At 42.8% G+C, this 24280-nt stretch overlaps 1 protein-coding gene across 3 annotated transcripts in view; it reads left to right on the plus strand.

Annotated features, from left to right (window-relative positions):
- Window positions 1-24280, plus strand: part of WBP2NL (WBP2 N-terminal like) — an 87869-nt gene that overhangs the window by 42322 nt on the left and 21267 nt on the right. For 2 of the 3 annotated variants that reach the window (XM_075286365.1, XM_075286367.1), the window contains exon 8: window positions 724-3971. In XM_075286365.1, coding sequence (XP_075142466.1) covers window positions 724-771 — 48 coding nt within the window. In that variant the 3' untranslated portion in view covers window positions 772-3971. Of the gene's footprint in view, window positions 1-723; window positions 3972-24280 lie in introns of those variants that run through there. The other variant, XM_075286366.1, reaches the window with a different exon arrangement.

Consider the following 24280-nt stretch of genomic DNA (forward strand, 5'->3'; position numbering starts at 1 on the left):
CACACCATAACACCACCGCCTCCGAATTTTACTGTTGGCACTACACACGCTGGCAGATGATGTTCACTGGGCATTCGCCATACCCACACCGTGCCATCGGATCGCCACATTGTGTACCGTGATTTGTCTCTCCACACAACGTTTTTCCACTGTTCAGTTGTCCAATGTTTACGCTCCTTACACCAAGCGAGGCGTCGTTTGGCATTGACCTGTGTGATGTGTGGCACCCAATCACCTGACCACGTTCGAAGCATAGAGAGCTCTGCATTCCCTCTTTGGCACACGTCCCATAGGTTCGCCATCACTGGCTTAGAGTCTCAGCTTTATGTTTACAATACTGTAGCCCTAACTACAGTATAACAAAAATAGGTAAGCCTTTATTTAAAAACAACCCATGAATGTCACAGCATACAAAAATCACAGATCTTACACCCCCTTGGCGTTTGCCATATACGTATGTATTAACAGTACAAGTTTGAATACTGGATGGACCTTCTTTCCACTTTAGTGATTTAGTTGCTTGAGAGAATGTTACAGCTTATTTTCTGACAAAGGAATGTTCAATGGATTAATAAAGTGTTTTTTAAGGACAGATATATTTTAATGTTCCGTGTGGGTCTCGTGTGGCTTAGCTTTCGGCATTTCAGCTTCACACTTTTAATGATTTGTTTGCTTTCTTATTGAATTTGTGAAAATTTACACTTTTCTAAAAATTCTTTTTAGGAGCGACCTCCTCCCTATGCACCTACAGATGACAAGAAGACAAATTAGGATGGCATGTTATCATTTAGTGCCCTCTGGGGCTGCTTCTGCATCCTTATATTTAGGTCCTCTAAGTTGTCTTTTTTTTTGTTGTTTTTTTTTTCTCCTTCTCTCCAACCCTTCCACTAAGTTGGTTCCCGGTTATCAACTAGCACTTTTTGCTTAAGGACTGTGCAGCAGGTATCAATAAATGACTGACTAGTATTAGTGAAAGGAATAGTGACTTCTTTATTACTGTAATGATATTAACATGATTTATCACTTCTATGATCTCCCTGGGGTTCTCAAGCTGTGAAAGAGAATATTAAAAAGGTTGTCCAGGCAAAAATAGATGACTGTTTTATCATTTAAATCAGCCAAGGGCAGTGAATAAAATATTTTAAAAATAAATAAAACAAAAACTCCATCATACTCACTTGTCCCCCAATGCTACGATGTCCTCTTCTGCGCGTTCTGGTTCTTCTGCTGCCCGCGTTCTCTTCCGGAGTGCTGTTGAAGTTGCTAATTGGCTTCAGCAGAACTGCAGAAGAACCGCGACACTGGAGCATCATGGTACAGATAGGTATGTTGTTGGTTTTTTTGTTTGTTTTTTTTTTCACTGCCCCCGGCTGATTTAAATGTTAAAAGCGTTGTCCATTTTGCCTGGACAAGCCCTTTAAGGCCTGTTATGATCCTGCAGTTTGGTTATACAGTGCCTTGTGAAAGTATTAGGCCACCTTGAACTTTTCAACCTTTTGCCACATTTCAGACTTCAATCATTAAAAATAGAAAATTAAAATTTTGGGGGGAAGAATCAACAACAAGTGGGGCACAATTGTGAAGTGGAACAAAATGTATTGGATATTTTAATAATAATTTTAATAATAATAATAAATTGTATTTATATAGAGCCAACATATTCCGCAGCACTGTACAATTTGTATGGTTCAAAAACAGACAGAAAGATACATAACAAAGGAAGTCATTTCACACAATGGGACTAAGGCCCTGCTCGCAAGAGCTTACAATCTATGAGGTAGAGGGGGTGACACAAATGGTAGCAGGGGTGGCATTGCTTATACAGAGGTCAGACAATGTTGTAATAGAGGTTACTGTTGTTACACAAACATAAAACTTTGAGCCATCACTAGTCGTGTCCTGTAACATGTGGATGGAGCTTTGAGCATATAAAGTTAGCCTGAAATGGCATCATATCATGTGGGGTAATGTGGGAGCAGGGACAGAGGAGGGTTAAATTTTGGGGATTCTAATTATATTATGGAAGGGTTTACATTAGAAATTGTGATAGGCCTGTCTGAAAAGATGTGTCTTTAGTTTGCGTTTAAAACTGTAGAAATTGGGAGTTAATCTGATTGTCCGGGGTAGAGCATTCCAGAGAAGTGGTGCAACTTGGGAGAAGTCTTGTATACGAGCGTGGGATAGAGGATGTAAGTTTTAGGTCATTGAGTGAACGGAGAGTACGGGTTGGGCGGTAGACAGAGATGAGGGAGGAAATTTAGGGAGGTGCAGGATTATGGAGAGCCTTGTGGATGAGGGTGAGAACTTTTATATTTTATTCTATAACTAGTAGATTACCCGCGGCTTCGCTCGCGAAAAATATGTTAAATTGTTGGTTATCCTAAAGTAAAATTTTCAGTGTCACACTGAAATTGACATTCTCAGAGCTATAGTAAATCTTTTTTTTCCACTCTAAATTTTTATTATTTTGGCATTTCACTAATTGTTTTTTTTTTTTTTTTTACTAATTTTACATTTTTATCGATTTTAAATGTTCAGTACATATTATGTAGTATAAACTATTACATCTTTTCTTGAACTATTTTTTTAATCAAAAATTAAAATTTATGCCCCTTACACAAACAATTTTAACAACATAGTGCAGCCCTTCCCCCTCCCTCCAGTGTAATCTATAAGTAGTTCACGGACCAAAGAGTAACATTGGTTTACAGTTATACAACTATCTATTGTGGTGCTTTTTGGTACACAATGTTTCTGGTTTTACCTTCAGGTGCATACCTGTATATGAAAAGTTTTTGGGGTTACCCACTGTAGAGCAAGCACCGTACAACTGTCCATGTGAGAAACACAGGCTCTCCAAATTAATGCCGGCTACTTTAAGTAATTGACCTTGTGCTTTGTTTATAGTCATAGCAAATGCAAGTCTGATTGGGAAGGGTATGTCGCTTGGTAGCAAAGGAATACGCGGAATGAAAACATTTGCTCCCTAGGGCTGGGGCCCCACGGACCGGAAACACCGTATTTTTCCCCCGCGAGAAAAATCGCAACGTTTTACAGTTCTTTGAAAATGGATGGGATTCACGCGAATCCCGTGCCCACCTTGCGGAAAAAAATCGCAGCGCGGACACGCGGCGATTTCAAAACCGTCGCAGTTTTGAAAATCGCAGCATGTCAATTATATCTACGGAAACGCCGGTGGCTTTACCGTAGATATAATTGTAAACAGAAAGTCCGCGGAGGAAAACTTCATGAACTTTCTGTTCAAAGCTCTGCAGGAAGAACCGTGAAGCGTTCACGCTGGTGGGTCTTAGCCTAAGGGTGCATTCACATAGAGAAAAATGGAACCCATTGAAGTCAATGGGATGTTTTTTTTTTTCAGTGCTGAATCTGACGCAGATTCCACACCCAATTCAGCGCCATTTTCCTCTGTGTAAATGTACCCTTAGAGTTTCCCATAGGAATAGTGGGATCAATAACATTGGGCATGAAGACTCTTAATGCACAATTTTGTGCCATTACAATTTTTTTTTTTTAATGCAGATTGTGAGCCCCATATAGGGATCACAATGTACTTTTTTTTTTTTTTTTTTTTTCCTATCAGTATATCTTTGTAGAATGGAAGAAAGTACACACAAACACGGGGAGAACATACAAACTCCTTGCAGTTGTTGTTCCTGGCGAGGGATTCGAACCCAGGACTCCAGCGCTGCAAGGCTAACCACTGAGCCACCGTGTTGCCCCTTCTGTTACATATTTTTGGTTGGTCAAGGTTCTGAAGCAAAATTATTGTGGCTCCTATTTATAAAGTGAGTGTATGCGGTGGCATTCTAGGAGGCTCCAAAGAATTCAGGAACTCCAATGGATACATTATGGTTTGTTCACTCTCCATGAGTGAATCGATGGACATGTACAGTGGGGCAAAAAAGTATTTAGTCAGTCACCAATAGTGCAAGTTCCACCACTTAAAAAGATGAGAGGCGTCTGTAATTTACATCATAGGTAGACCCATACTATGAGAGACAAAATGAGAAAACAAATCCAGAAAATCACATTGTCTGATTTTGTAAGAATTTTTTTTCAAATTATGGTGGAAAATAAGTATTTGGTCACCTACAAACAATCAAGATTTCTGGCTCTCACAGACCTGTAACTTCTTCTTTACGAGTCTCCTCTTTCCTCCACTCATTACCTGTAGTAATGGCACCTGTTTAAACTTATCAGTATAAAAAGACACCTGTGCACACCCTCAAACAGTCAGACTCCAAACTCCACTATGGTGAAGACCAAAGAGCTGTCAAAGGACACCAGAAACAAAATTGTAGCCCTGCACCAGGCTGGGAAGACTGAATCTGCAATAGGCGACCAGCTTGGATTGAATAAATCAACTGTGGGAGCAATAATTAGAAAATGGAAGACATACAAGAACACTGATAATCTCCCTCGATCTGGGGCTCCACGCAAAATCTCACCCCGTGGGGTCAAAATGATCACAAGAACGGTGAGCAAAAATCCCAGAACAACGTGGGGGGACCTAGTGAATGAACTGCAGAGAGCTGGGACCAATGTAACAAAGCCTACCATCAGTAACACACTACGCCGCCAGGGACTCAGATCCTGCAGTGCCAGACGTTTCCCACTGCTTAAGCCAGTACATGTCCGGGCCCGTCTGAAGTTTGCTAGAGAGCATTTGGATGATCCAGAAGAGTATTGGGAGAATGTCCTATGGTCTGATGAAACCAAACTGGAACTGTTTGGTAGAAACACCACTTTTCGTGTTTGGAGGAAAAAGAATACTGAGTTGCATCCATCAAACACCATACCTACTGTAAAGCATGGGGGTGGAAACATCATGCTTTGGGGCTGTTTCTCTGCAAAGGGGCCAGGACGACTGATCCGGGTACATGAAAGAATGAATGGGGCCATGTATCGTGAGATTTTGAGTGCAAACCTCCTTCCATCAGCAAGGGCATTGAAGATGAAACGTGGCTGGGTCTTTCAACATGACAATGATCCAAAGCACACCGCCAGGGCAACGAAGGAGTGGCTTTGTAAGAAGCATTTCAAGGTCCTGGAGTGGCCTAGCCAGTCTCCAGATCTCAACCCTATAGAAAACCTTTGGAGGGAGTTGAAAGTCCGTGTTGCCAAGCGACAGCCCCAAAACATCACTGCTCTAGAGGAGATCTGCATGGAGGAATGGGCCAACATACCAACAACAGTGTGTGCCAACCTTGTCAAGACTTACAGAAAACATTTGACCTCTATCATTGCCAACAAAGGATATATAACAAAGTATTGAGATGAAATTTTGTTACTGACCAAATACTTATTTTCCACCATAATTTGAAAATAAATTCTTACAAAATCAGACAATGTGATTTTCAGGATTTGTTTTCTCATTTTGTCTCTCGTAGTTGAGGTCTACCTATGATGTAAATTACAGACGCCTCTCATCTTTTTAAGTGGTGGAACTTGCACTATTGGTGACTGACTAAATACTTTTTTGCCCCACTGTATGTGGTTGATAGACCAGGCAGCCCCATTACATATGTCGTATACAGTCATTTTCAGAACGTTCAACCTTTTGTTCAGATGTTTCCATATTCCTTTGCTTCAGCCTGCCTTATCCAGTTCTTGTGAAGACAACATTCCCGTTGCTGTGATGTCTCAGCTGCTTTAGGGCCTGTTCACATGGTGTAAACGCGTGTTTATTTTGGCAAAATACACGTGTAAAAATAAGACTCCCATTGACTTCAATGACATTTTTTTACACGTGTAAAAAAACATGTCAAAATACACGTCAAAATACACATCAAAATACTCGTCAAAATACACGTGTAAAATGTCATTAAAGTCATTGGGAGTCTTATTTTTACACATGTATTTTTTACACGTGTATTTTGCCAAAATACACGCGTGTTTTACGCCGTGTGAACGGGCCCTTACATTTAGCCTGTCTCATCCGTTTCTTTTCAAGCTGCGGGTCACTTTGTTTACTTGTCTCAGCTCTTTAACACAATTTTGTGCTCTTAGCTTTTGGATAAACTTTAATGTATCTCTGATAAAGAAAGGGCGTATTCTGGAGATGTTTTTAAGGTGGAGGTGACATGAGCGTGCGAGTGATTAAATATGAGGGGTCTGAGTCAAACATAACCCTGAGGCAGCGGGCATGCTGCCTAGGAGTTATAGTAAGGCCTGAGACTGCAATGGATACATCAGGGACAGATCTATTAGATGGTGGAAACAGTAGTAGTTCAGTCTTAGGGAGATTTAGTTTCAGATAGAGCAAGGACATGATATTAGAGACAGCAGAAAGACAGTCACTGGTGTTCTGTATTAGTGCAGGGGTGATGTCATGGGAAGATGTGTATAATTGGGTGTCATCAGCATAAAGATGGTACCGGAAGTCAAATCTGGCGATGGTTTCTCCAATGGTGACTGTGTAGAGAGAAAAGAGCAGGGGGCCTAGGACCGAGCCCTGAGGAACCCCAACAACAAGGGAAAGAGGGGAAGAAACAGAGCCCACAAATGATACACTAAAAGTGCGGTTTGAGAGTTAAGAGGAGAACCAGGAGAGCGCAGTGTCATTGAGGCTGATTGAGCGGAGCATAGTGAGGAGGAGCTGATTGTCAATAGTGTCAAAAGCTGCAGAGAGGTCCAGAAGAATAAGAAGAGAGAAGTCACCATTAGATTTAGCCATTAGGAGATCATTGGAGACTTTTGTGAGGGCTGTTTCAGTAGAGTGCAGAGCGTGGAAACCAGATTCTAAGGGGTCAATCAGAGAGATAGCGGATTAACCGAGAATAGACCAGGCGTTCCAAGAGTTTAGAGATGAAGGGAAGGTTAGAGACGGGTCGATAGTTAGCAGCACAGGATTGGTCTAGGAAGGGTTTTTTCAATAGTGGGGTTATAACAGCATGCTTGAAAGAGGATGAGAAGATTCCAGAAGAGAGAGAGTGGTTAAATATTTTAGTTAGGTAAGTCGTGACAGCAGGCGACAGAGATTGGAGAAGGTGTGAGGGGAAGGTGTCACTACTGCAGGTCGTAGGGCGAGATGAAGACAGTAGCTGGGAGACTTCCTCTTCTGTAAAAGGTTCAAAAGATGAGAATGGACAGTCTGAAGTGCAGTTGGTGAGGGGGTCCGTACTATGGTAGGTGTGGGAATCAATGCCACCTGGGGCTTGGGCAGTTATTTCCTGACGGATCTTATCAATTTTATCATGGAAATAATTGGCCAGGTCATCAGCACTAAGGTCTATGAATGGCGTCTGTACCATGGGTGTGAGTAAGGAGTGAAAAGTTTCAAAAAGCCTTTTAGGGTTGCTGGAGAGAGAAGAGATGAGAGAGGTGAAATAAACTTGTTTGTCGAGGTTAAGGGTAGAACTTTGAAGTGAAGAAAATCTGCAAGTGAACGTGGTTTTCTCCAGAGACGTTCAGCACACCTAGAGAACCGCTGAAGAAATCGTGTCTGTGGCGTATGCCAGGGTTGCTGCCTCCTATGTGGGACTTTACGAGAGGAATGGGGAGCCACCTCATCCAATGCATTTTTTAAAACTTTTTTAACAAAGAAAAAACTGAAAAATTGAGCATGCAAAATTATCCGGCCCCTTTGTGTTAATACTTTGTAGCGCCACCTTTTGCTGCGATTACAGCTGCAAGTCGCTTGGGGTATGTCTCTATCAGTTTTGCACATTGAGAGACTGAAGTTCTTGCCCATTCTTCCTTGCAAAACAGCTGGAGCTCAGTGAGGTTGGATGGAGAGCTTTTGTGAACAGAAGGTTTCAGCTCTTAACACAGATTCTCAATTGGATTCAGGTCTGGACTTTGACTTGATCATTCTAACACCTGGATACTTTTATTTGTGAACCATTCCATTGTAGATTTTGCTTTATGTTTTGGATCATTGTCTTGTTTGAAGATAAATCTCTGTCCCAGTCTCAGGTCTTTTGCAGACTCCAACAGGTTTTCTTCCAGAATGGTCCTGTATTTGGCTCCATCCATCTTCCCGTCAATTTTAACCATCTTCCCTGTCCCTGCTGAAGAAAAGCAGGCCCAAACCATGATGTTGCCACCACCATGTTTGACAGTGGGGATGGTGTGTTCAGGGTGATGAGTTTTGTTGCTTTTACGCCAAACATATCATTTTGCATTGTGGCCAAAAAGTTCGATTTTGGTTTCATCTGACCAGAGCACCTTCTTCCACATGTTTGTTGTGTCTCCCAGGTGGCTTGTGGCAAACTTTAAACTTTATGGATATCTTTGAGAAATGGCTTTCTTGCCACTCTTCCATAAAGGCCAGATTTGTGCAGTGTACGACTGATTGTTAACCTATGGACATACACTCCCACCTCAGCTGTAGATCTCTGTAGTTCATCCAGAGTGATCATGAACCTCTTGGCTGCATCTCTGATCAGTCTTCTCCTTGTTTGAGATGAAAGTTTAGAGGGATGGCCGGGTCTTGGTAGATTTGCAGTGGTCTGATACTCCTTCCATTTCTATATGATTGCTTGCACAATGCACAGTGCTTCTTGGGTTGTTTAAAGCTTGGGAAATCTTTTTGTATCCAAATCCAGCTTTAAACTTCTCCACAACAGTATCTCAGACCTGCCTGGTGTGTACCTTGGTCTTCACTTGTTGTTGATTCTTCCTCCAAAAATTAACATTTTGGATCTTAATGTTTGAAGCCTCAAATGTGGCAAAAGGTTGAAAAGTTCAAGGGGGCCAAATACTTTTGCAAGGCACTGTGTGTGTATATATACAGTGTGTGTGTGTGTGTATATCTATATATATATATATATATACATATATATATATATATATATAAAATCATGAAATATTTACATATTTCTCAGTTTTTGTATTTTGAGCTTGATAACTACTTGTTAGAGAAGACAGACTTAAAGCAGAAGTAGAAGCTCCTATAAATAGGAAAAGGTGATGATATGCATATAAGACTATGACTTGGGCCTGAGCTGAATTATATTCTTGTTAACACAGACCTTGTAATAAAGATATATTTGTACAGATCTAGAATACATGTATAGGTTAATATTTTATCCTTCATGTTACTCTTTAATAAAACTATATATTTGCTTGCTTGTTTCTCAATTTCATAGACTTAAAATATGGCATCATCTTATGGAAGAGTGTGACTCGCCTCCGTTTGTATGACACATGTGAGAAGGTGACTGGCAGAGTGCTGGAGTCACGGTATATCTCCCCCAGATTCCTGACATATGTGTGGTCAAGGGCGGATCTTGAGTAAGCTGCAGCCCAGATGTAGGTCACAGCCTCGTTACTGGGCCATAAAGGGTTTCAGAGCATGCACTTCAGGGCAGATTCTGGGAGGAGAGGAAGTGGCTGGGTCTGTCCTGACACTGAGAGCATTATGTTACAGGACTGTGTTGTTTTGGCTGATTCATGTGGCTGGTAGTAAGCCACATGTACAGTTATTATTTTCTGTTTAGTTAGCGCTTAGACGAGCAGGTTTTGTTTTGCCTTAAGTTAAGGCTGCATTTTATTTTGATTATCCTGTGCCTGACGTAAAGGTTTATTTTTTTTGCTATTTTTTTTAAATAAGCTGGGGTTTGCTGTAAGATTTGTGTCCCTGTCTCTGACTGGTTGGGTTCGCACCACTGCTTCTACTGAGCTACCTTTCCCACATATGGTGTTTCAGATGCGGGCAAACCCAAGTTACACAGTCTTAAAGAGACATACACCTCCCCCCCCCCCCTCTTCTATGTCCTAGGTAAAAGGCTGTAGTAGAGGTTAAAAAGGAGAACACCAACATGGAGGACTTTGTATAACAGTTTGGGAAGCAGCAAGCTGAGGCTCAGCAACAAAAAGCTCTGATGGAAACAGAGAGACGACAGAAGCAAGCACAGCAGCAGGAGGTGAACTTGCGGCTTATGGAGATGCTGATGGAACTCAACAAGGCTTTGGTTGACCAGAGGAAGACAGGATAGTGTATTAGTGTAAGAGAGACCCAAAGGGTACAGCTCTCTGTTCGAGCTGCCGTGCAGAGTGCTCTACAAAAGATGATGTCCACAGATGACGTAAAGGAGTATCTTTGGGTTTTTAAGCGAGTTGGCAAGCAAGAGAAACTGCTTAAGGATCAGTGGGTCAGTGTAGTTGCACCTCTTCTCACTGGGGAACCTCAGAAGGCCTACTATGATCTGTGTGAATTTCATAGACTTAAAATATGGCTTATATAGACTTAAAATACTCCAGACTGAGAGCTGAGATCCTGGCACGTTTCAGTTTGAATATACATGTACATTCTGGGAGAGTGCACCACTGGACTTTCTCCGAGAGTCTCCCACACCGATCCCAGATACATGATCTGATCTGATACAATGCTCACCCTGAAGAACAGCGCTCACCCAGAAGAGGACAGAAATTTCTTTAATAACCAATGGAACAGCACAACGCGTTTCGGACATATGGTAGTCCTTCCTCAAGTGCACAGTCACTGGCCTGGATGGCTCCAAACATGTTTGGAGCCATCAAAAAGTAAAGAATATCCAGCGTCTCCAGAAGGTAAAAATTAACTTTTATTTCCGCATTAAAAAAATATAAGCATCACAGGTAAGTACACCCAGCGTACAGAGATTGTTTAAGCTACGCGTTTCAGAACCTTGCTGGTTCCTTCATCATGGCATGTTTGGAGCCATCCAGGCCAGTAACTGTGCACTTGAGGAAGGACTACCATATGTCCGAAACGCGTTGTGCTGTTCCATTGGTTATTAAAGAAATTTCTGTCCTCTTCTGGGTGAGCGCTGTTCTTCAGGCTGAGCATTGTATCAGGCCGGCCCCAATTTTTCGTTGTACGTTCCCGTTCGTGTAACGGTCCTGCAGCTGCTGCCCTCCACCTTATTCTACATACCCTGGACTTGCTTGCTCTCAAGGTTATTTGGGTTGTTGTGACTTCCTCACAACCCACCCAGGTGAACAAGCACTTGTCTCTACATTTAAACCACATTTTCTTCCAGTGGTAATACACGAGGATCGGCTCGGTGTTGTTTGTTTTTTGCCTACATGATCTGATCTATCTGTAAAGAAGCCTGAGGAGGCCACTCCGGCACAGATGGTGGTGAGAGTGGTTCTGGATAAATACACCATATCACTTACACCAAAATTCAGTGCTGGGTAGGAGAAGTGGGACCTACAACGGCTGGCCAGCTGGTGAGTTTGGTGGAACGATACTGAGCCACAGAGGAGCTACTGTAGGCGTCTCCCAGATCTACTAACCCCAAAGCGGGTAAGACTGCACATACTACTGTGGGGGCCAGAAAGCTTGTGAGGGGAGGATACTCACAGGGGGAACAGACAGCTGGGACTGAAAGTGTTAAACCTAGGTCTCAAAATTGAGACCTATATCACCTCAGGTGTTGGCAGTGCCATGAACTGGGTTACGTTGCTGCCTACTGTCCCCTGATGACTGAGCCCATGGACTGCAGCAGTTCCAAGTGCAGTCTCCAGCTTGTTCAGCAGAAACTACCTCTGGCACTGACTCTCAAAAGTGGGTGTGGTTAAGTCCCTATTCCATAATGTGATCATGGGGAGGGATTTTCCTCTTTTTTGGGATATGTGGGGGGAAAAAAGCAGTGTCTACCATGTCCAAAAAATGTTAAGACTGATGATGCCTTGCCTAAGTTTAACCCTGAACCCTTTGATCCTGACAGGGAAACACCAGTTGTAGGGGTGACCCAAGAAGGTAATAATTTTCCCCTGTCTGTATTAGCTGGTAATGCTGAAGGGCAGGACGGAGTTGCTGAGGTGCCAGAGCTCGAGATGTCCCATGACAATTTTGGGACTGCTCAAATTAGAGATTTTAATCTGGCACATGCCAGAGAAAATGTAAAGGTGGTAAATGGTGAACCCCAGTATCCAGGGGCAGACAAGGAGTTCCTCTATATGTCCATTAGCCAGGACCTTCTGTATAGGGTAAACCAAATACGGGGAGAAATTGTTGAACAATTGTTGGTGCCCTGGTCCTATCAAATGGTAGTTTTAGATTTGGCACATACAGTAAAGTAATTTCATAAGCCTATACAGAATCACTGCAAATTAATAACAACCACATGTACAAAATAAGTACAAAAATATATATTGTATTAATCAAAGAAAAAAATACATACACATATAAAAACACACATACAGAAAGAAGGCAGAAGTCGTGGTAGCACTCCACTTATACTATATCAATATTAAAAACAAAATGGCAGAGAGAGATATTGCCTATGGACAACAAATATAACAGGTATACAATAACGCAAAAATTTCATATCCTACTGTAATTGTCTCACAAAAACTCAATATCTAATTGTGTATTTTAAAAAAAAACAAAAAACCTCAGGTACACAATCATAAGCAATAGAGATGAGCAAGTACTGAAATATTTGAAAATTTGATTCGAGTAGACCTTAAAGGGATTGTCCACTTTCAGACCAATAATGAGAGACACATGTTATGGTTTGTATAATAAAAAGTTGTACAATTTTCCAATATACTTTCTGTATCAATTCATCACAGTTTTCTAGATTTCGGCTTGCTGTCATTCATTCTGCTACTTCTAGTGAATAAAAGTCTGACCGTGGTCATGTGATTTATGGTCCATAGTCATGTGATGAGTACACAGGTGCTGCTCATTATAGTCACAGCACAATATTCAGACATCTGTCTGGTAATTAGCTGTGCACCTGTGTGCTCATCACATGACAGCAAGCAGAGATCTAGAAAACTGTAAGGAATAGATACAGAAAGTATATTGGAAAATTGTATATCTTTTTATTGTACATTTGTTTCTCAATATTGGTCTGAAAGTGGCCAACCCCTTTAACGTTCGACTATTCGTTTGAATATCGAATCCCATTATAGTCTATGAGAAAAACATGCTCGTTTCAGGAAAACCAAAATTCGACTAATTGGAGTCACCAAGTCCACAATGACACCACAGGAAATGACGCCAACACCTCTGGAATGCAACTGGGACAGCAGGGGAAGCATGTCTGGGTGCATCTAACATGCCCAAGTCCCAGTATTATTATTATTGCTGCTGCTGATTTAGCCAGCCAATGACTGTATATGTTTTTTTTTTTGGTTTTTTTTTTCCAATGCCTACGTTTTCCTAGTGTGTGTCCCACCTCCCCCTACATAGTTGTTGGTGTAAAAAAAACGCCAGGGAAGGTGAGAAGGGAATCAAATTTTTACTGCGTTTACTGTGTGGTATTCGACCGAGTACGAGTTGTAAGCCGATGGCTGGTCAGGTAATGGAGGGGGTGTACACCTCACCCAGACTACTCAGGTGGGTGAGATGAGAAAACTCCAGGAATGTTTGTTCACAGCAGACAACTTTCATCTGCTGAGCATTTTAGTAAATGCTCAGTACTGGGCTGGATTTTTAGGAATGACAGGTAGGTTGTTAGTGGGACCTGTTATTCCACCCCCCTCCAGTCCACACTTTGGGGATGTTCCGGCGGCGACTCAGCTGCAGAGAGTCTCCTCGTCAAGGAGGCTTAAGAAGCCAGCTCCAGCAACAACACTTTGGCAGAGCTTGGCTGGAGAGCCAAAGAGAGAGAGATCATATTTTTGGAGCTGTGCCCTGAAAGATTCTACTGGCTTTTGGATTTCTATTACTCTAGGTGAGGTAACCTATTCTATGTTCAGTTAGAGCCTAGCCGGGCAGGTATTTATTTTTGTATTGTTTTCCTTTTGTTGCTGCACTATATTCTTGAGTGAAAATAAACTCTTCCTTTGTTTTGGACTAAAGAAACTGGACTTGTGTGTCTATGCCACCCCACCTAGTAACCCCAGACCCAGACAGAGTGTATCGAATACCGTAGTATTCAATGGAATACTACTCGCTCATCTACAACAATGCTGGAGTGTAAAATACACTAAAACCTTCATTATGCATGCTGATCAATACTCAAAACATAGGTCCTATAGCATAATGCAGTGTCATCAGCATTATATACAACACTGCCATCAATATGAATCAAATACAAAATATCTTGTAAGGCAGAAAAAATAGATACTAAAACCTCCACCTTGAGCGCCTACGTACGGTTCTTCAGGGGACTACCAATCAGCAACTTCAGCATAACGCTGGGAGACACAGCAGAAGAACCAGGAGGACAACAGGACATCGAGGACAGGTGAGTATGTGGGGTTTTTTGTTTGTTTTTCACTGCCACTTATTTAAACTTTAAAAGGGTTGTCCATTTTTGTCTGGACAACCCCTTTAACCCTTTCCCAGCCATCTGGGCAGGGTGACACGTTAGTTGCAGGATCTGTTAAGGCTTTGAAGAGAATATTGGATTCACTTTGGAGATTTTAAAATGATACCATGATCATAATGATAGTCCTTGCAGATCCAGAGTAATCACTGGTGAAAGCAATGTTCAGTATTGGAATCCCAATGCAGATATCACTTTCCAACACTGTTTTTAAAAGCAGATCGCTCTAAACCTGTAAGGACTATTATGATAATCTTGGTTTCATTTAAAAGATGTCTCATGATGTTCAAGATTTAAGTGAATCCAAGCTTATCTTCATAGCCCTAATGGACCCTGAGATAAAATGCTGCCTGAGACAGCATTTTAACAGTTGAGTGCAAAAAGGAGACGGAGCAGAGCTGCAGACTTTGAAGACAATGAGAAATCCTCATTGTCTGTGCATAACCTGTGACCTCCAGAGGAGGAGGGCTAGAAAGGCTTTTTGCCTCTGCTATCCTATCCACAGAGTGTATGCTGTATTTTTGCACTCTAATTGTCACAGTGAGAGATAATATAATACCCCTCTGAGGTCAATCAGAGGGGTATGTAATACCCCTCTGAACATAAACAGGAAGTTATTGGCACTGTGACACAGACGTTTATTATTGTCCAGATTACAGCGCCAAAACAGTTGCAAGTAACACTTATACAACATATGCCTGACCTTTATAGAGTAAAATACTTCGACCGCTCTCTAGCGATATCTGTTACACACTAAAATAATGGCAATAGCGATTATTAACAGAGATGAATGTATAAAACACATCTTACAGGAGGAAAGTTACATCAGTCAGTTAATATATTTTCACCCATTGAATGTCACCGTATATAATCACAATTTTTGCCATCTTTCAGATGGGTATAATAGTGGTTGGTGATGGGGGTGGGCCAATTTATGAAACCTTTGTACTGTGCCCACCAATCCAGGGCTATTTATAAGGAGGATCTATTATTAAAAAAGCTACGAGAACTGTTAGCACCCTCATTAATAATAGCTTCCCCACTAGATTTACTATTAATCGTTAATTTTTATACATACCCCCCTTCCTTACATAATGGTTCCCCTGGCCTTACTAATAATAAACTTCCCTTATAAATACATTCACAAGTATGTGTATATATAGTGTAAACAACGAAAAGGGGCAACCCCACTAGAAAAAACTATTAAAACTTAACTTTTATGGGTGGTTCATTAAAAATAGGTGCACAAACACAGAATACGGCCCCCATGTATAAAGCAGCGGGTATAGGTGTGTGTAAAATTGCCCTATCTCTAGTAGTGATAGGTATTTACTTGCTCCCCTCCCTATTCCACAACAAGGAGATTACTATAGGTAGTAAACAGAGTGTTTTTAGCCAAGATGTTTAAGCTAATTACCTAAGTATCCCTAGCACTGATACATGTATCACATAGGTGTTAGTGACAACAGTGACAACTTGGATTTATCAGAGAACTAGAGGGAGGACCCGGCTTCGCACGGGTATATTACATTTTATGTTTGTGTAGTGGCCCCATAAGAATTGTCCAATTTTGCATTGGTGTATTTTGTATGTGGTTTGTGTGTATGTCCATAAGCGTCATGTGATTATGTGTATCTCATTTTGAATGTCAGTGAAAAACCTGTGATCAGTTGTTATGGATACCTGGAGTAAAGCTGTATCTAATCCTTCCCCATGTAGTACTGTGTTTAGATGCAAGTATCTAATCCTACGGCATGTGGTACTGTGTGCAGACGTGTGTATCTAATCCTATGGCGTGTACAACTGTGTGAAGACACGTGTATCTAATCCTCCCCTGTGTGGTATTGTGTGAAGAGGCGCGTATCTAATCCTACGGCGTGTGGAACTGTGTGTAGACGCGCGTATCCAATCCCCCAGCATGTGGTACTGTGTGCAGACGCACGTATCTAATCCTATGGCATGTGGTACTGTGTGTAGATGCGCGTATCTAATCCTCCCCCGTGTGGTACTGTGTGCAGACGCGCGTATCTAATCCTCCCCGTGTGGTACTGTGTGCAGACGTGCGTATCTAATCCTCCCCCGTGTGGTACTGTGTGCAGACGCGTATCTAATTCTCTGACTTGTGGTACTGTTTGCAGAGGCATGTATCTAATCCTCCAAAGTGTGGTACTGTGTGCACACACACGTATCTAATCCTCCCCTGTGTGGTATTGTGTGAAGAGGCGCGTATCTAATCCTTCGGCGTATGTAACTATGTGTAGATGCGCGTATCTAATCCTTCGGCATGTGGAACGTGTGCAGACGCACGTATCAAATCCTTCAGTGTGTGGAACTGTGTGCAGAAGTGCGTATTTAATCCTCTGGTGTGTGGGACTGTGTGCAGACCCGTGTATCTAATTCTATGGCATGTGGTACTGTGTGTAGACGCGCGTATCTAATCCTATGGCGTGTACAACTGTGTGAAGACACGTGTATCTAATCCTCCCCTTTATGGTATTGTGTGAAAAGGCAGGTATCTAATCCTACGGCATGTGCTACTGTGTGTAGACGCGCGTATCTAATCCTATGGCGTGTACAACTGTGTGAAGACATATGTATCTAATCCTCCCCTGTGTGATATTGTGTGAAGAGGTGCGTATCTAATGCTACGGCGTGTGGAACTGTGTGCAGACGCGTGTATCCAATCCCCCGGCATGTGGTACTGTCTGCAGACGCGCGTATCTAATCCTACGGCGTGTGGAACTGTGTGTAGACGCGCGTATCCAATCCCCCGGCATGTGGTACTGTGTGCAGACGCGCGTATCTAATCCTATGGCATGTGGTACTGTGTGCAGAGGCATGTATCTAATCCTCCAAAGTGTGGTACTGTGTGCACACACACGTATCTAATCCTCCCCTGTGTGGTATTGTGTGAAGAGGCGCGTATCTAATCCTTCGGCATGTGGAACTATGTGTAGACACGCGTATCTAATCCTACTGCATGTGGTACTGTGTGCAGACGCGTGTATCTAATCCTATGGCGTGTACAACTGTGTGCAGACGCGCGTATCTAATCCTCTGGAGTGTGGAACTGTGTGTAGATGCGTGTATCTAATCCTAAGGCCTGTGGTACTCTGTGTAGATGCGTGTATCTAATCCTATGGCGTGTACAAATATGTGCAGATGCGCGTATCTAATCCTCGAGTGTGGAACTGTGTGTAGATGCCTGTATCTAATCCTTCGGCATGTGGAACCGTGTGCAGACACACGTATCAAATCCTTCAGTGTGTGGAACTGTGTGCAGAAGTGCGTATTTAATCCTCTGGTGTGTGGGACTGTGTGCAGACCCGTGTATCTAATTCTACGGCATGTGGTACTGTGTGCTGATCTGTGTATCTAATTCTACGGCATGTGGTACTGTGTGCAGACGCGTGTATCTAATCCTATGGCGTGTACAACTGTGTGAAGACACGTGTATCTAATCCTCCCCTGTCTGGTATTGTGTGAAGAGGTGCGTATCTAATCCTACGGCATATGGTACTGTGTGCAGACGCGTGTATCTAATCCTATGGCGTGTACAACTGTGTGAAGACACGTGTATCTAATCCTCCCCTGTGTGGTATTGTGTGCAGACGCATGTATGTAATCCTATGGCATGTGGTACTGTGTGTAGACGCGCGTATCTAATCCTCTGGAGTGTGGAACTGTATGTAGACGCCTGTATCTAATCCTTCGGCATGTGGAACCGTGTGCAGACGCACTTATCTAATCCTTCAGTGTGTGGAACTGTGTGCAGAAGTGCGTATTTAATCCTCTGGTCTGTGGAACTGTGTGCAGACCCGTGTATCTAATCCTCTAACATGTGGTACTGTGTGCTGATCTGTGTATCTAATCCTGTGATGAGTGTATCTCAGTTTGGATATCAGTGTTGTATTGTGCATGTGGAGTGATCGTGTGTATTGCAGTTGGAATATGAGTGAAAGTCTTGCAGGTTTGTATTGGCTAAGGGGGGGCACTGTGTTTGGAATGCTGTATCTCAGCAACGGTAAGTCCGAGCGAGTTGGAGTCTCGTCTTAAACCTTCCCGGATACCTGAAGTGTCTCTGTACCAAATTTGGTGAAGATCGGTCCAGTCATTTGGTTCGCATTAGAGCACAGACAGACAGACAGAAATTCATTTTTATAATATAGGGAGATAAAGGAGGGTGTCACATTAGACTCGTTTATGAACCTAACACCTACTATTCATGACTAGGTCTGTCTTGCTGCAAACAGAGTAGGGCAATTAGATTGTCACACCCGCCACCCCAGACCTCATTGCTGGTACGTTTCAGCAGGTTACCTTCTGCCAAAATCTCAAAAGGAGCTACACAAACAATTGCATTAAAAATAAAACTGTTTGAAACTTGTCTCTGTCTCACTTGTCTGTCTCTACGTGTTTCGTACATTTAAACTCATCAGGAGACATAAAATATCCTGCCTATGATTCCAGGCTAAGATTACAATACATTCTAAGCAATCTAGTGGTGTACGGTCAAAACCGCAGTTCTCAGGACCCAGATGGTGGGTCCTGATACTTTCATAGAGGCTGACACTGCGTTCAGTGCAGGCCGCTCTTGTATAGTAACAGAGCGGACCACAGGCCCCGCCCCCCTACCGGGGCTCGCTCAATCTGAGGCCGTCTAGAGATGTGACGTGTACTCCTCTCATTCCCAGGGCGTAACATGGGCGGGTCTCATTCAGGCACAGCGCCAGAGTGAAAACAGTCCTCCCAAAGAAGAGCATACAGCGTATCAGGTAAGTATGTGAATAGTGTCCTAAGACATCGCTGAATATAAAACATCACAGAACAGGAAACCGGATGTAGATTGTGCATTTAGCCAACAAGTTGTGTTGCCTGGGTATCTAAGTGAGCATCAATGCCCTACTTGCTTAAAAAAAAAATAAAAAAAAAATGTATTGTGAATGCGGGCCAAGTCTAGATAACATGGCAACAATATTCAAGGGGTCAAAATACCTTAGCTCCCTAAAATCTCAGGTAAGTATAATCCGGGATGGCAAAAGCACTATGTTCTATTGGTTCGTATACATAACATTCCCCCAAAAAAAGGCATACAGCGTATCAAGTAAGTATGTGAATAGTGTCCTAAGACATCGCTGAATATAAAACATCACAGACCAGAAAACCGGATGTAGATTGTGCATATAACCACTAAGTTGTGTTGTCTGGGTATCTAAAGGAGTATCAATGCCCCACTTGCCAAAAAACAAAACAAAAAAACCCGCATTATGTGAACGCGGGCCAAGTCTGGCTAACATGGCAACAATATTCAAGGGGTCAAAATACCTTAGCTCCCCAAAATCTCAGGTAAGTGTAATCTGGGAAGGCAATAGCACTATCTATGTTCTATTGGTCCGTGAACATAAAATTCCCATGCTAGTCCATATAGGATCTTTTCAAGCTGGGCGATCCCTCATAACCTTATAGAGGATTCAGGATACAAATCAACCTGTATCCACAGTCCTTCCCCCCAATATTAAACCTATCGGATCATAAATATTTTACATTAATTCCGACCAATATCATCCTAGACTAGAGCCTATGCCGCTGGATCACTACCACTACATGTATTTAGGGGCCCTTGACACCTCACGGCGCAATATCTGTTCATCCCAATTCCCTCCTCTGACAGATTTTTGCACACTCTTTATCACCTGAAACCTGAGGGCAAAGGGGTCTCCCCCATGACATTCCCAGATGTGGTTGGAAACGGGGGTTTCCACTTGCCTAACCACATCACCCACCTGTTCAAGCACCCTTCTGCACAATTGTCTGCGGGTCTTCCCTACATAGTTGAGGGGGCATGGACATGTAATCACATATACAACCCCCTCACTTTTACAGTTCGAAAAGTCCTTGATGTTGAAAACCCGACCTGTAGCGCAGGCTCTAATCTGGGTACCACGTTGTATATATTCACATGCCCGACATGAGCCACATCTAAACGTGCCTGGTGTGTGAATTCTGCCCAACCAGGTTTCATCTCTCATTGCAGGTGGGAGGTGACTGTGCATGACCTTGTCACCAATATTTCTCCCCCTTCGGAATGTAATAGAGGGGTGCTCAGAGATGACATTTCGTATGTTCGCATCCTGTTTCAATATACTCCAATGGGTTTGCATTATATTTGTGACTTCACTGGAGTAACTGTCAAATGGACCGATCCTGCGTATCTCCTGTCGACCCCCATCCCTCTTTTTAGGTGCCAACAAAGTGTCCCTTTGTGTTCGTCTTGCTCCATGCCTTGCTGAATTTAGCAATGCCCGAGGATAGCCACGGGCCACAAATCGTTCAAGCAGGGCCTCACTCTCTATATGAAAGTCCTCAATGCTACTTCAATTCCTCTATAAACGGAGGAACTGTCCCTTCGGGATACCTCGCTTGAGGGACATTGGGTGGTGGCTCCCCCATTCAAGCAGGGCATTAGTTGCTGTGAGTTTTTCTAAAAAGGGTAGATGTAAAACTCCCATCAGGATCGAGGACGATTTGGATGTCCAGAAAAGATACGCATGTCGGATGAAAGAATGATGTGAAGTGTAGGTTCAGTTCATTCTTATTCAGGACCTCATCAAACTGTTTGAACTGCTCAGATGTACCAGACCACACTATCATAATGTCGTCAATGAACCTGAGCCACAGCACTATGCGCCGGGCCCAGGTCTCAGCATGTTGGCCAAAAACACACACCTCCTCCCAGTATCCCAAATATAAATTTGCAAAAGTGGGTGCTGCGGGGCACCCCATCGCGGTGCCCCACCGCTGATGGTAAACCCTACCATTAAATAGGAATACATTGTGTGCTAAAATAAAGTTAAGGAGGTCCAATACCAGTTCATTATGTCTACCAAACTGTTCACCCCGGGTCCCCAAGAAGCGCCCTACAGCCCCACGCCCCAAATCATGGGGTATGGAGCTGTAGAGCACCTCCACGTCCAAGGTTGCCAGGGCCGCCCCCGATGGTACTTGTATGCCCTCCAGATGACGGAGGACATCCATCGTGTCCCTGACATAGGAGGGTAGAGCCAGAACGAAGGGTCGCAACACTTGGTCGATATAGTTGCTGACCCCCTCAGTAACACCCCCTATGCCAGACACAATGGGGCAGCCCTTGAGGGGATGGTAGCCCTTGTGGACCTTAGGTAAAGCATAGAACGTGGGGACCCTGGGAAACTCTGGGCGCATGTACCGGTATTCATTGTTGGAAATTAGACCCTGCGCCCTGGCATTATCCAGTATTTGCAAAAGCGCCTCAGTGTATTGGGGAGTAGGTCGGTTACAAGGATCTCATAATTTGAGCTGTCATCGAGAATCCCGTGGCACATGTATTTATCCCGGTCCATAACCACAACATTGCCGCCCTTGTCTGCTGTTTTAATTATGATAGAGTCATCAGCTTCCAAAGACCTCAGGGCGGCACATTGGTTGACACTTAAATTATTACGTCTTGGCACCGACCGGGAAGCCAGCTTAGATAAATTTTCCAGGACCACTCTCTCGAAGACATCAATACACTTGGAGTCACAGGGAGGGGGATTTTTTTGATTTTTTGAACGTAAATTTGTTACCTGAAGGGTTTCGTCAAGTCCCTGTCCTTCCAGGTATAAGCTTTCTAATGTCCTAATCCCCTCCAAATCCTCCACCTCAACCCCCAACTCACGAGCCCTCCTGCTTTCTACGGTAGACATGAACTTAGACCAACGCAGTTTACGTGTGAATAGTGCTAGGTCCTTGACCCATTGGAAATGATTAAATGCATTAGTAGGCACAAACAACATCCCTTTACTCAACAACAAAAGTTCACACCCAGTTAGGGAATGTTGTGATAAATTGATAACACTTAGGGCATCTGTGGACTCAGCCCCAACTGGTGCATCGGTGGGTCCAACTGAATGTATTAAGTGGTGGGTTGTTCCGTCCTGCCCCGCAGCATATACTGCATTATCTGCAGGGTCTGGGCTAAAAAAAAAAACATTTTCAGCTGCACTTCTCCCACCATCTCAACCCTGATTTCGGGGTTTGGTCTTCCCCCTAGTTGAGGAATTATAACCACGACCCCTACCACGTGGTGGATCCCTTCCCCGACCTTCTCTCTCATTATCCGAGTATTCGTAATCGGAAGAGGACAGATCACTAGCTGCCCCTGGTTTGTCATTCTCCCAGTAAGCTTTGTTTTCCCTAAACTCATGCAAATCACACATGAACTGTTGATTTTTTCGTGTTTTGATATGATTCGTATACTTTTCAATATTCATTTGTAAATCTTTTTCCTTCCTTATAAAATCTGGGTCATTCGAGAATGTCTTTGCTTTTATAATCATGTCTTTTAGCTGTTCATTTAATCTAACCAAGTTGGTTTTCTCTTCCTCTAAAATGAGAGAGATAAGTCGGAGTGATGAGTCTGTTACCTCTTTAACCCATGCATTCACTAGAGTCGTAGTTCTCACTCGCCTAGCGGGTTCAATAGGGTTCCTTAACCCCTTAGGTACAATTTTATTGTCAAGATAATTGGTGAGTGCTTGTATTTCCCACCAGCACCGTGTGAACTCCCGATAAACCTTAGTCAAGGTCTTGAATGTTTCTTTCAAAGTGCCCACTGAATCTGATTGTATGTACTCTTTCTCTGAGAAGACCGTTCTTGCCTCCTCTAGCCATTGTGCTGGATTAATACCATTGGCCAGAAAAACAGCCACGGTAAAAATACTTTTAAGAAAATTCTATATTGATAGAACCTGTTTCGGTTAGATCCAATCTTAGGGAAAATCCCCACAATGTGTATATATAGCTCTATACTTAGCTCAATAGAGAGAGAGAGCTATTTATAAGGATAAACTATTATTAATAAGGCTAGAGGAACTATTATATAATGGGGTATGTATAAAAAGGAACTATGAATAGTATAAGGAAAATGTTTGTTCTCGTACCGTGTTAGCCAGCGGGTAGGAAATATAAAAAAACTAAAAACTTGTTTTTTATATGAAAAGTATAGTAATAGTAATAAAGCTCTTCTTTATTTGATTTGATTTAATGAGAAGAGAAAACTCTACATCCTACCGGGAGAAGAGGAGTCGACTGTGGAGATCGCTGCCCAATATGTATCCACCTGCCACCAATTGAGGGGAAGATGAGACCCCAAGGACCCAAAATACCCAAAATCATCCACCCTACACCTGCCCCCCACCCCCACTCTACTTGCTTTGGCAATACCAAATATCTATTCAGACGTGCCAATAAAGCTTCTTTATTTTTGTAAATCTAGTGGGGGAACTATTACAAATATGTACCCCCATTTTTTAGTTATGATGTCCTTTTATTTCTCATAAAATAATAAATCTTTCACTTACCTAACTACACTCCCCCCGATGAATCTTGATGCTGAAGCCTCTATCCCTGCTACTGGACTTCCAAGCAGGTCCGGCACAGGGGGTGCAATATAGTGAAGTCATTGCTCCCCATCTTCTCTATAGTTATCTGTGTCAGAGCAGGGACTTTATAGCTCTTGCTCTAGCATAGATGTCCACTTGTTATTAAAAGGGTATTCCGGGCGAATTATTTTTTTTTTTAAAAAAAGGTCTGTTACTGCTATCAATGGGTGAAATAATGTACCCAAATACCTTTAGCAGTGTTTTTAGTTATTTCTGGCTCTATCCTGTAGCCTCTGCATTTGATTACATGGATACCTTCCTGCTGTCTTAGCCTACAATTACCATGATTCTTTGCAGTTCACTCAGATTTCGCGCTGTTCAATCCCCACTGGCACCGCCCGAGGTGAGAGCTGGTATCTCTACTATGCAGCCTGGGGTCTGACCAGTGACCCCAGGCTACCCTGAGCCACCGATACCTGGTTGATCCTTCCGGGTCTTCTGGAAGTGAGCTGTGCTATCTGCATGTCAGACCATGTAGTTTACATGGTCAATTGCAATGTTTGCAACATGGATTATGTGGGCAGTACTATCAGACCGATTAAATATAGGATTGCGGAGCATCTTCAAAATATTACTAACAAA

Source organism: Leptodactylus fuscus, chromosome 9 (genome assembly GCF_031893055.1).
Source record: "Leptodactylus fuscus isolate aLepFus1 chromosome 9, aLepFus1.hap2, whole genome shotgun sequence".
Lineage (NCBI taxonomy): Eukaryota > Metazoa > Chordata > Amphibia > Anura > Leptodactylidae > Leptodactylus > Leptodactylus fuscus.